Genomic DNA, 12,810 nt, shown 5'->3' with positions numbered 1-12,810 from the left:
GTGTTACAGCCTGAATTTAAAATGGATTGAATTGAGATTTTTTTTTCTTTCACTGGTCTACACATATTTACCCCATAATGTCAAAGTTTTTTTTAGTTTTTTTTTTAGAAATTTCTACAAAATAATAAAAAATGAAATACAGGAATATCAAATTCACATAAGTATTCAACCCCCTGAGTCAACACTTCGTAAAAACGCCTTTGGCAGCAATTACAGCTTTGAGTCTTCTTCGGTACGTCTATCAGCTGTGCACATCACTTCCGTTTTCCGGTCCGGTCGTGAGAGGACGCTGGCGTCGTTTGCTCGCCGCTTCTCTGACTGGACCATTGTCCGTGTCTTGCTTTCCTGGTGGTCGTGGCGGATTTATGGCCATTGAGTCTTCCTCTGCGCGGTCCCGGCTCTGCTCTGCTGCTCCGGGCTTCACCTGCTCGGCTCCATCGCTGTTTCCTCGGGCCCACTCCCGTTGGTTGTGTCGATTGTTTCGCTTCCTCACCCTTGGCCGCGTGCTCGCTTTGCCTTCGCTCCTGCTGGCATGGCTCTGCGGTACTCTGCCGCAAGGCTTCTCCTGCTTAAAACCCGCTCCACCCCATCATGCATCTCTGCAATCAGATCGAATGGACTCCTGCGTCGACCCAGGTACATTCACCGTGGCTCCGGTCGTAAGTTTGTTTATTTACAATCAGGTCACTCCATCCCCATCCTCTGGTCGGCTCAGCGCACTCCCACTCATCGTCCCAACACACCTGGTCACAACAACGCACAAAATCGCACCTCCTGTCTGCGAACCCTGGCCAAATCACCTGGATTCATACCCGCCGTACAAAACAACATCAAGCTCACCCTGTTCAATACCCGGTCCCTCAACAACAAATGCCTCATCCTGAACGACTACATCCTGGAAAATAAACTGGACTTTCTCTGTCTCACTGAGACCTGGCAACAACCACTGGACTACTACACGCTCAACCTCACCACACCCAATGGATATTCTTACATCAATAAACCACGCTCGGAGGGCCGAGGTGGTGGAATTGCCGTTATTCACCGACAAGACATCAAGACCAACCTCATCTCCATCTCATCTGCTCCATCATTTGAACACCTGGCTTTTAAACTCTCTGGTCACACACAGTCAGTCATGGCTGTTGTCTACCGCCCTCCCAAACCACACCCATCATTCCTGTCTGACTTCTCCTACTTTCTGACCCAGCTATGTTCCCTCTCCCCCTCAATCCTCCTCCTTGGTGATTTCAATATCCACATGGACTCCACTGACTCCACGCTAACCACTGACTTCACTGATTTACTCACCTGCTTTAACCTCACTCAACATGTCAACTTTCCTACCCATAACCGTGGTCACATTTTGGACCTTGTCTGCTCTACTGGACTAATTTTGCACCATCTCTCTGGCTCCGACCTCACTCTCTCTGACCACCTAGCCATCACTCTGACCATCAACATCCCCACCCCAGCACCAAGGCATTATCGCACTATCAACTTCCGTAAGCTAAACGCTTTTTCACCTGCCTCATTCTCATCGACCCTCTCTGAAAAAATGTCCACTTCTCCCTTCGTTGACCTCCACACCCCTTCTGACCTCACTGACTACTACAACCACACTCTCTCTTCCTGCCTTGACCAAATTGCGCCTATAAAAACCAAAACAGTTTCTTTCACCCATTCTGCTCCCTGGTTTACCCCTGAGCTCCGCCTAATGAAAACTCGTGCTCGCCAACTTGAAAGACTCCGCAATAAAACAGGTCTCACAGTTCACTCCCAGGCCTACAAGGACCACATACAACACTATAAAGATGCCCTCTCCCGCGCCCGCTCCGCCTACTACTCTCAAATTATCCACTCTGGCTCCGGAAACCCAAAAGCACTCTTCTCTACAATAAACAAACTCCTCAGCCCCCTGAACACCACCACCCAGTCATTCACAATAGACAACTGCATCTCCTTCCTTTCATTCTTCCAACGCAAAATTGAAAACATCTACAACAGCTTGACCACCGCCGCACCCGCTCCCCCTCAAACCACCTGCCCCCCCTTATCCTGCCATCCCCTGTCTCAATTCTCCCCAGTCTCCCCTACTGACCTCTCTGAACTCCTCATCGGAATGAAAACTGCCACCTGCACTCTTGACCCCATCCCCTCCAGCTTTGTCAAGGCCTCCCTTCCTGCTCTTTCTCCACTTATCATTGCAACAATAAACTCCTCCCTGTCTACAGGCATCGTCCCACCATCCCTCAAAATTGCTGCTGTTACCCCCATTCTGAAAAAACCTGGACTAAACCCTGACACCCTAAATAACTTCAGACCCATCTCCAACCTACCCTTTCTGTCAAAGGTTTTGGAACGCGCTGTAGCCACTCAACTCAAGCATCACCTCTCTGCCAATAACCTGTATGAAACATTCCAATCCGGATTCCGGTCCAACCACAGTACTGAAACTGCTCTCCTCAAAATCACCAACGACCTTCTCCTCTCCTCTGATGCTGGCAACCTCAACATTCTCATCCTCCTCGACCTCAGCGCTGCCTTTGACACCATCGATCACACCATCCTCCTCACCCGACTTGAAACCACCTTTAACATTACCGGCACTGCCCTCTCTTGGATTAAATCATACCTCTCTGACAGACGTCAGTTCATCTCCATCAATAACTGCAAATCCCCCACTGCTCCCCTCCCCCAAGGTGTCCCCCAAGGTTCAGTTCTTGGCCCCCTCCTCTTTATCCTTTACCTGTCCCCCCTCGGTCACTTAATCCGCCGTCATGGTCTCCAATTCCACTGCTTCGCCGATGACATCCAGCTTTTCATCTCCACCAAGTCCATCTCCACCGCCACCCACTCTATCCTGACAAACTGCATCACTGAAATAAAATCCTGGCTTCAAATCAACTTCCTCAAACTTAACTGTGATAAATCTGAAATAATCATCATTGGCCCAAAAACGCTCACCAAGTCCACCCATAACTTTGCCCTCAACATCGACGGTTTCCCAGTGTCCACCTCCCCTCACATCCGGAATCTTGGCATCATCTTTGACCAAACCCTCTCCTTCGACAAATACACTAAACAGATCACAAAGACAGCCTTCTTCCACCTGAAAAACATCGCCCGTCTCCGTCCATCCCTCTCCTCTGTGGCTGCAGAAACCCTCATCCACGCCTTCATCACTTCCCGTCTGGACTACTGCAATAGCCTCCTTTATGGTTCACCCTCAACAATCACCAATAAACTCCAATACATTCAGAACTCCGCTGCCCGTCTACTCACCCATTCCCGGACCCGTGACCACATCACCCCCGTCCTTTACAAGCTTCACTGGCTCCCCATCTCCCAGAGAATCCAGTACAAAATCCTCCTCTTGACCTACAAAGCCCTCCATAACCTGGCCCCATCCTACCTGGCTGACCTCCTCTCCAGACACACTCCCACCCGCAACCTCCGCTCTGCTGGTACCAACCTCCTGACCCCCCCCATCCGGACCAAATTTAGATCCTGGGGGGACAGGGCCTTCTCCATCGCTGCTCCCACCCTCTGGAACTCGCTACCTCACACCATCAGAGACTCCTCCTCACTCACCACATTCAAAACATCACTCAAGACCCACCTGTTCAACACTGCATTCAACATTTAACCCACAGCATCTAACCCCTGACTATCTCCTCTCCTTCTCCCTCCTTTGTGCTTTGAATATTTCCCTATTGATTCTTCTTTTTTTGCAATTGTCTTTATGTTTTGCTATGCGTTATGTTTTGCACTCTGTCAAAGCGTCTTTGGGCTTCCTGAAAAGCGCTATATAAAATAAATGCATTATTATTATTATTATTACATCTGGACTTGGGAAGTTTCTTCCATTCTTCCTTGCAGATTTGCTCAAGCTCTGTCAAGTTGAATGGGGAGCGTTGGTAAGCAGCAATCTTCAAGTCTTTCCACAGATTCTCAATGGGATTGAAGTCTGGGCCACTGAAGGACTTTCAGGTTCTTGTTCTGAAGCCATTCCAGTGTTGCTTTGGCTGTATGCTTGGGGTCATTGATCTGTTGGAACAAAAATCTTCACCAAATCTTCACCAAAAATCTTCACCTTCACTAAGGTCTTTTGCACTCTGAAGCAGGTTCTCCTCAAGGATTTGCCTGTATTTGGCTCCATTCATTGTTCCCTCTAACCATACAGGTGTCCCAGTCCATGCTGCTGAAAAGCATCCCCATAGCATGATGCTGCCACCACCATGCTTCATGGTAGTGATGGTGTTAGATGGGTGATGTGCTGTGCTCGGTTTCTGCCAGACGCAGATCTTTGCATTCAGGCCAAAGAGTTCAATTTTCATCTCATCAGACCACTGAATAATTTTTCCTCATGCAGAGTCTTTCACGTGCCTTTTTGCAAACTCCAGACGTGCTATCATGTGCCTTTTTCACAGGAGTGGCTTCCATCTGGCCACTCTCCCATGAAGCCTAGATTTGTGATGTTTTCCTTCCGGCAGGTTTTCCCATCTCAGCCAAGGAACTCTGTGGTTCTGTCAGAGGGGTTGTTGGGTTCTTGGTCCCCTCCCTGACCAAGGTCCTTCTTGCTCGGTTGCTCAATTTGCTTGGCCGGTCAACTCTAGAAAGAGTCTGGGTAGTCCGTATTCATTCCATTTTTTTTATTTATTATTATTATTATTTTTTTTGTATACTGAATCGAGGCTCGTGAAAGAGCTAACATTAACTTCACAAACAAATCGACCAGACAAACAAAATACACAAAAAGAGGGAGCGGAAGACAAGATGGGGAGAAAAGGGGATGGAGCTCATTCATTTCCTAATGATGGAGCTCAGTGTGCTCCTGGGAACTTTCAACACTCCAGAAATTGTTTTATACACTTCCACAGATCTATCCTTACTTACAATTCTATCTCGGAGTTCTACGGACAGTTCCTTGGACTGCATGGTAGACTACTGCTCTGACATAAACTGTCAACTGTGGGACCTTGTATAGAAAGGTGTGTTTCTTTCTAAATAATGTCAAATCAATTGAATTGGCTGCAGGTGGACTCCAATCAGGATATAAAGACATCTCAAGGATGATCAAAGGAAATTGGATGCACCTGAGCTCAATTTTGAGTGTCATAGCAAAGGGGGTGAATTGATTCAAGATATTTCAGCTTTTCATTTTTTTATTCATTTCTTTTAAAAAATCACCTTGTCCACCTTGACATTATGGGGTATTATTTGAAGATCAGTGACAAAAAATCTCAATCTAATCTATTTTGAATTCAGGCTGTAACACAACAAAACGTGAAAAACATGAAGGGATGTGAATACTTTCTGAGGCCACTATATATTTACAATTGAATTCTAGATACAGTTAACCATCCACTTCTGTGCTGGCACACACACCACCAGTGGATGCTATTTTGGCTTCAAACATACATGTATACAGTGCATTCAGAAAGTATTCAGACCCCTTCACTTTTTTCACATTTTGTTATGTTGCAGCCTTTTGCTAAAATCGTTTAAATTCATTTTTTCCCTCATCAATCTACACGCAATACCCAATAATGACAAAGAGAAAACAGGATTTTAGAAAGTTTTGCAAATTTATTAAAAAGAAAAAACTGAAATATCACATTTACATAAGTATTCAGACCCTTTGTTATGACACTTGAAATTTAGCTCAGGTGCCTCCCATTTCTCTTGATCATCTTTCAGATGTTTCTACACCTTGATTGGAGTCCACCTGTGGTAAACTCATTTGATTGGACATGATTTGGGTAGGCACACACCTGTCTATATAACGTCTCACAGCTGACGATGCATATCAGAGCAAAAACCAAGCCATGAGGTCGAAGGAACTACCTGCAGAGCTCAGAGACAGGATCAAAGCCCACATGGAGTTTGCAAAAAATTGTTACATATACCTTGTAACATATACCTTGTAACATATATACATACATATACCTTGTTAATGTTAACCCACATCCTTATCATTTTACCTGGTTTGAATTGCAAGGTGAATATGCAAGTTTTTGTCTGCAACCATTTAATTTCGTTTTTTGTTCACCAGGCGGTAAAGGGCAAATAAAAACAAAGAAAAAGGCAGTGCCCCAGAAAGTGACGATTGCAAAAATCCCGCGAGCCAAGAAGAAGTTTGTGACGAGAGTTTGTGGGTTGGCAACCTTTGGTGAGTTATTCTCCTTTTTTTTTCCTTTTTTTTTACCTCACATACGCGAAGCAAAAGGCGGTTAAGCATTTGGTTCACTTTGTCTCTCTGTCGGCCTGTCTGTCTGGAAATGTGAGTTTATGATCGAGAAACAACCTTATTTCAATTGAACATTATAAAGTAAAGGATTTAAAACAAACTTGGTACAAGTGTGTATAATAATGTGGGCGAAGGCATATCGTTTGACGTCTTGACGTTGAAGCGTGTCGTTCTAGTTCTAAATCCCATAAAATCTTTATTTTATTCAAATTGAATTATTTCCTTGAACACTGATGAACATTTCCATTGGACGATTTTAAGGACATTATGAAGGACAAAAACAACAGGCATTAATAATAATAGCTGATGTAACATGTTAGATACGATGGTTAGATACGAGGCTACATCATCGGTGGTACACTTGTTTATTTTGTTTTTATGCCTCCACTGATTAAGTTGCTGTCGGCATTATGTTTTCGGGTTGTCCATGCGGCTGTCCGTGATAGGTTTTCGTTGCCGCGATAACTTGAGAACAGCCGAATGGAACCAAGTCAAACTTGGTAAATGTATTGTTACAGACGCGGTTGTGGATGTTGGTTTACCGAGCGGTTTGGTATGACCGCGTCTGCACGTTTACCCGATTTTACTCGAACGTTGGCCGAGTCGCGCTACGCTAAATCAATTGAGGAAAAGGACACAACGGCTGGGTTAAAATGACACGACACCAAGGGTTCAGTTCTCAAGACCTCCGGAGGAGGTTATAATATTGCGGAAGGTCAGATTACAGGGATGAGAGAGACAGCATAGTAAGGTAGGCACTTAATTACGGTCTTATAGTAGCCCCGACAGACGACAGATAAACAGGACAAAACTGACTCACACGGGGATTGATGGCAAGGAAAGCGGGTAGTCGATGGCTCAAGGTGCACCTTGGCTCAGGGACAGAATCGACCCGGTCCGGTCCAATAGATGCGGGGAGGTCGCTCAGCGCTCGGAGGTCGCGACTTGTCGTTTCAAGCTGGGGGCGCATCTGAACTCACATCCGGTCAGTCGCTGCGCATATCCGGCGGGGAGTGACACGCCCTCGGCTCGTTAGCTCCGCCCCAGATGGAATCGGCCCGCCGCTTCTCACTGGCTGCGGGGGGTTACCGGGCTCCACCCCTGACGAGTAGCTGACAGCCAGCCCCTTCGTGGTAACCCCGTGGAGCGCATGGGCAATGGCGGCTAACCGAGCCGGAGTGAGGACGCACACTCCCCGCGCCGCGCCCCTCTGTTGTTGTAGTTGTTGTTGTAGTTGTTGTAGTTGTTGTTGTTGTTGTTGTTTCATGGGGAAGATGGGAGGAGGTATGGGGAGGTCCTAAACTCACTACTGGTGCCATACAATCACATTCTGGTGCAACGAAGAGTCAGAATTAATGGAAACGAGTCCTTAACTGACATAGACTAAGAATAACTAGCAAGATGTCCGAAAGTTGTCTACGTGAGATGCGGTGGACCTGGGCACGACATTTAATGGGGGAAAAAGGGGAAGGTCGGTTCTACAGAGTGTTATTTACAGGCAATGGGACTAGGGAATGGGGGATTGGGGATAGTTGGGGAGTATTGGGGAAATAGGGGAATATTTACAAGCGGATATGGAGGCCAAATGCCATATCCGCAACATTGCACCCTTCTCTACCCTCGGGGCGTCCCGACCCAATAAATTTTTACCTATTTTAGTGTGGCACTCAGATGTAGTTCCCTCTACTATTAACTCTACCCTGAGTGCGACAGTTTTACAGATATTCACAAATGAGTAAATATGTCCCCCTGCGACGTTGCACCCTTCTCCTCACAGAAACACACCCACAGGATAACCGAATCCGGAAAGAATTCGCAAACTAAACATACAGCCGGTAGGGAGCATTATTTACAATGACTACGCTGATATTTACACTACGATCCAGGACCTGTTTTTGGAGGAACACATGCAGATGTTATGCATAGAGAGAGCACGCATGCCAGCATCGATACACCAACCCACGAGTGCTCTGTGGCCTTACGGCCTTTAATAATGTGCAGAGCACCCCTTCCAAGCACCAAAAGCACCACCCCATCACACAGTCAGCACCATCCGGTGCAGTCACCATTGTTCATTAAAATAAAAACAACAACCCCTAACCCTGCAGGTGTCTCTTGCTCTTCGTGTGGTGCACTTGGCCTTCTGGCTTCCTTCAAAAATAAAGAAAGGCGCCAACCGCGTCCATTTCCTATTTGTGGCCGTCAGGGGGCCAACTATTAGTGGTTCACCTGTATGGCATAGGTGCCACGTTGACCCATAGGTCCATCCACGGGTGGTGCTTGGCCGCAAAAGAACTGCGGTCCATTGTGGGTGGCCACAAACATTGCGGTCCATATGGTGTATCGATCCAGGCAGCAAGCAGCGAAAGTGCAGGCCCACAACTGCGGAGCCAGCACCTCTCTCTCCTCTCTCTCTGCCCCAAAACCAGATCCTCGGAGGTGGGAGACAAAAGAAGAAAACAAGTGAGTAAGGTGGTAAGGGCGCAAAAGTGCACGCAATATAAGATGATGCACACTGGGGGCACATGGGAACCAGGTGAGACAGGTACGTTCCTACCGTACGCCCCCCCCCCCCCCCCCCACCAGGTAACCTACATTGCCCCTCCCTTACCCCTTACTGTATCCACAAAACACAACACTACCCATAAACATCTACTTTACAAATCATCAAACGTCCCTACTGTCTTCCCCGTTCCTCCCATAAACCAAATTCGTCTTCTCTCCCTCCTAACCAATCAAATTTGCCATTTTCAACTCTCATCAAAATTTGCCATCTCCAACTGAACATCAAAATTTGCCATTACCAATTCATCATCAGTCCCTCCTAAGGAGGGAGAGATGGAATCACCCCAATGTCTCATCCACGTCGTGATGCGTCTCACCAATCCACACAGCAATTCTCATTTGCTGCACAAAACAAAGAAAACACAGGTGTGGAGTCATCATCACCACAGGTAAGTGGCTGCGTATGGTGCGACAGGTTCATCAATCCTAACTATTTCCTAAATGACTTTAACAACTTTACACTACCCAGGGTCTTTCCCTGCCAATCCATTGGCCAACTTACACTATGGGTTCTAAAAAACCAATTCCCATTGACCAACTGTGGTGCTTTTCAATTTGGGGTCTCACTCCCCCGATTCATCTCCCGGTGCCCTCGCACAATTTCTGGGCCGCGACGTGTACCTCTCCCAGCGGGTCTACCCACCTGCACACCTCCACCACTGCAGTTGCCTCCGAGCTTACCTGCTCCTTACCCTAACCTAACTACCTGGGGAAGGCCCTCTGGCGCTCTCCCCACTCGGTGCCCTCTCTGGCACTGGGCTACCCGGGTCCGTCCTCCGGATCCTCGGGCCCCATCCACAACTCTCCCGGCTCCCAGAGCCCACCTGCGGCCTCACCTGGCCGACATCCTCACAGTGGTGGAGTGCCCAAACCAACTACACACACTAACAGGCTACACGCCCAGCCATTTCCACAACTCTAATGCACCCATCCACAACACCATTCTGCAACCGCACCACAAATGCCAATATCCAACCACAATTTACCTATACCCTCTACCTAACACTTACACTACCCGCCCCGGGTATCCGTGATGGGGGTCCACTCTTCCCCCATTCACACCTTCGCACCATGCACACCACTCCGTACCACTTACTCCAACTCTCTCCACACCAGTCATTCTCTGCTCCATGTATTCCACACACCTGCACTTGCACACCTGTGCTCTCACACCTGGTGCCACCTGCACCCTTCTCTCCCCAAGCGCTTTCGCGCTGATCCACAACACTCACTGCTCCACACTGCTCCACACACCTGTCCAGTTGCACACCTGTGCAATCACACCTGTTCAATTCTCACACACACGGCATCATCTCAGCTAACTACTCCCTTCTGAAACTTGCGCTTCCCAGTCGTCCCTTTAAACTATTGCGCTCCCACGTCATTATCATCCCCACTAAACTACCTGCGTCCCCACTACAGGTATCAGTCACTAACTAACCTTAACGTTACCTAATGTCATCTTCGCTAGATCCCTATCAATATCCTAACCCACCCAGGCTAGTTTTCACTGCCATACACCCCATAAGCTATTGCGCATTTGCCCCACTATATGGGAAGGGTGGCAAGGATGCCACCCTTACCCACCGGGCCCATCGCTCATCAATCCCCCAGTCCTCTGGCACTAATAAGCCCCCCTTATTCAGAGGTACTGGGTCCCGCCTCGGCATCTAAAGCCGAGGCAATCCACGGGGGCGCCTGCTCGCCGGTGTAAGGTCTTATCCGGTCAGCGTGGACAATCCGAGGGAGGGCTCGTGGCCCCATTTTGATCTTAATGACCACGTCACAGATTTGCGACAGGACGACTCCTGGGCCTTGCCAGGGGGAGGTGAGTTTTGGGCACCTTCCCTTCCGCCTCCGGGGATTAAAGAACCAAATCTTCATCCCCGGAGCGTATTGACTCCCCTGGCTCCGGTCGTCGTACCTGCGCTTCATCTTTTCCCCCGCCAGATGGAGTTGGCGGCGGGCGAAGGCATGGACTAGCTCCATGCCTTCCTCTAGGTGACGTGCGTACCCCTCCCTCGGCGGGTTAACCACTGTGTCTGGCACGGGACCGCATAGCAAGTCGGCGGGAGTCCGTAACTCCCGCCCATACATAAGCAACGCTGGACTGCATGCGGTGGCCCCGTGCTGGCTGGTTCGGTAGGCCATAAGCAAATAAGGGAGATGTTCGTCCCAGTCATCCTGACGGGTGGCGGTGAACAGTGCCAGTTGTTGGATTAGAGTTCGGTTAAATCTTTCCACCATCCCTTCAGATTGAGGTCTTAAAGGCGTTGTTCTGGTTTTCCGAATTGACAGGAGACTGCACACATCTTTTAGCAATTTGCTCTCAAAATTTCGTCCCTGGTCGGTGTGCAACTCCTGTGGAATCCCATGCCGGCACACAAATCCTTCCACAAAGGCCTGCGCTACCACCCCTGCTTCTTGGTTGGGGAGGGCGTAGGCCTCCGGCCACTTGGTGAAGTAGTCCATCACAACGAGGATGTACTTATTACCTAGGCGGGTGCGGGGTAGTGGGCCTAGGATATCCATGGCCACCCGCTCTAGGGGGGCCCCCACCTGGTGTAATTGAAGGGGGGCCCTCATCCTCCGTGCTGGTCCCTTTTTGGCAGTACAGGCGTCGCATCTCCGACACCAGTCCTGTATGTCGCGCCCCATATTCACCCAATAAAACCTCCGGCGTACCCGCGATATTGTCTTTGTCCTGCCCAAATGGCCGCCGGAGCGGGTACCATGCACCTGTTGCAATATGACGTTCTTGAATTTGTCAGGGACTATCACCAGCCAGGAAGTTCTATCAGAGGGAACCTCCACCCACTTGCGATACAAGATGTTATCCTTCAATTCCAGGGTCTGCCACTGAGCCCAATATGCCTTTGTTTGTGCCCCGAGGGGGGTGACCTCTTCCCCCTTTGGTCTTTGCCCCAATTTGACCCAATTGAATACTGGCCGCAGGTCAGGATCCTCCTGCTGGGCCGTGCTCCATGCCAAAGTTCCGAATTCCTCATCTGCGGTTAGTGGCAAAATTGGCCCTCTCACCCGGGTTGCCCGGACAACGAGGGTCGGGTCCGAATCGCCCAATTGTTCCCTCTCCTCGTGTCTCGCACAAAATTTGCAGTTTTCCCCCAGACAAGGACGCCGAGAGAGTGCGTCCGCATTACCATGGGCCTTCCCGGCCCTATGGGCCACATCAAAATCGTACTGCTGCAACTTTTCCAACCACCTTGCAATTTGGCCCTCTGGTTCCTTGAACCGAAGGAGCCATTGCAAGGAGGAATGGTCAGTTCTAACCAAAAATTTCCGCCCGTACAAGTACGGGTGGAAATGGTTCATGGCAGCCAGCATAGCCAATAACTCTTTGCGAGTGACGCAATAATTTCTCTCGGGCCTACTTAAGGCCCGACTATAATAACCAATCACTCTCTCCATGCCCTCCTGTGTCTGAGACAAAACTGCGCCCAATCCTTCCTGGCTCGCATCCGTGTCCAGGGTAAATGCCCCGTTGCTAGTGGGGTACGCTAGAAGGGGTGCGGATGTCAGACACCCCTTCAATTTTTGGAAGGCCTCGTGGCACTCCCGTGTCCAATTAAATCGCGTCCCCTTCTCCGTAAGCCGGTGGAGGGGACGGGCCAACTCCGCAAATTTCGCCACAAAGCGCCGGTAGTAGGAGCAGAGTCCCAAAAATCCCCGCACCTCTTTGATGGTACGTGGTGCGGGCCACTCCTCTACCGCTTTAATTTTGTCTGGGTCCGTTTTTACCCCCTCGCGGCCGATCACGTGACCTAGATAGGCCACCTCTCTTGCAAACAAAGTGCACTTACTCGGGTTCAGCTTCAACCCTGCCTGTCTGAGGCACCCGAACACCTGGTCCAAATTAGCTACTGCCTGGGGGAACGTTTGGGCATGTACCAGGACGTCATCCAGGTACACCAGGCATGATTGCCATGGCATGCCGCCTAGTACATGCTCCATCAATCTTTCAAAGGTGGCGG

At 49.1% G+C, this 12,810-nt stretch overlaps 1 protein-coding gene across 1 annotated transcript in view; it reads left to right on the top strand.

Moving 5' to 3' along the window:
- DENR (density regulated re-initiation and release factor) overlaps positions 1–12,810 on the top strand; it is a 48,578-nt gene that overhangs the window by 17,336 nt on the left and 18,432 nt on the right. Inside the window, exon 6 of the mRNA XM_078768121.1 lies at positions 6,059–6,175. Coding sequence (XP_078624247.1) covers positions 6,059–6,175 — 117 coding nt within the window. The remainder of the gene's footprint in view (positions 1–6,058; positions 6,176–12,810) is intronic.

The sequence above is a fragment of the Myxine glutinosa genome, chromosome 14, assembly GCF_964187855.1.
Source record: "Myxine glutinosa chromosome 14, kmMyxGlut1.1, whole genome shotgun sequence".
In the NCBI taxonomy this organism is placed as follows: domain Eukaryota; kingdom Metazoa; phylum Chordata; class Myxini; order Myxiniformes; family Myxinidae; genus Myxine; species Myxine glutinosa.
This window is presented reverse-complemented; position numbering and strand designations above follow the sequence as displayed.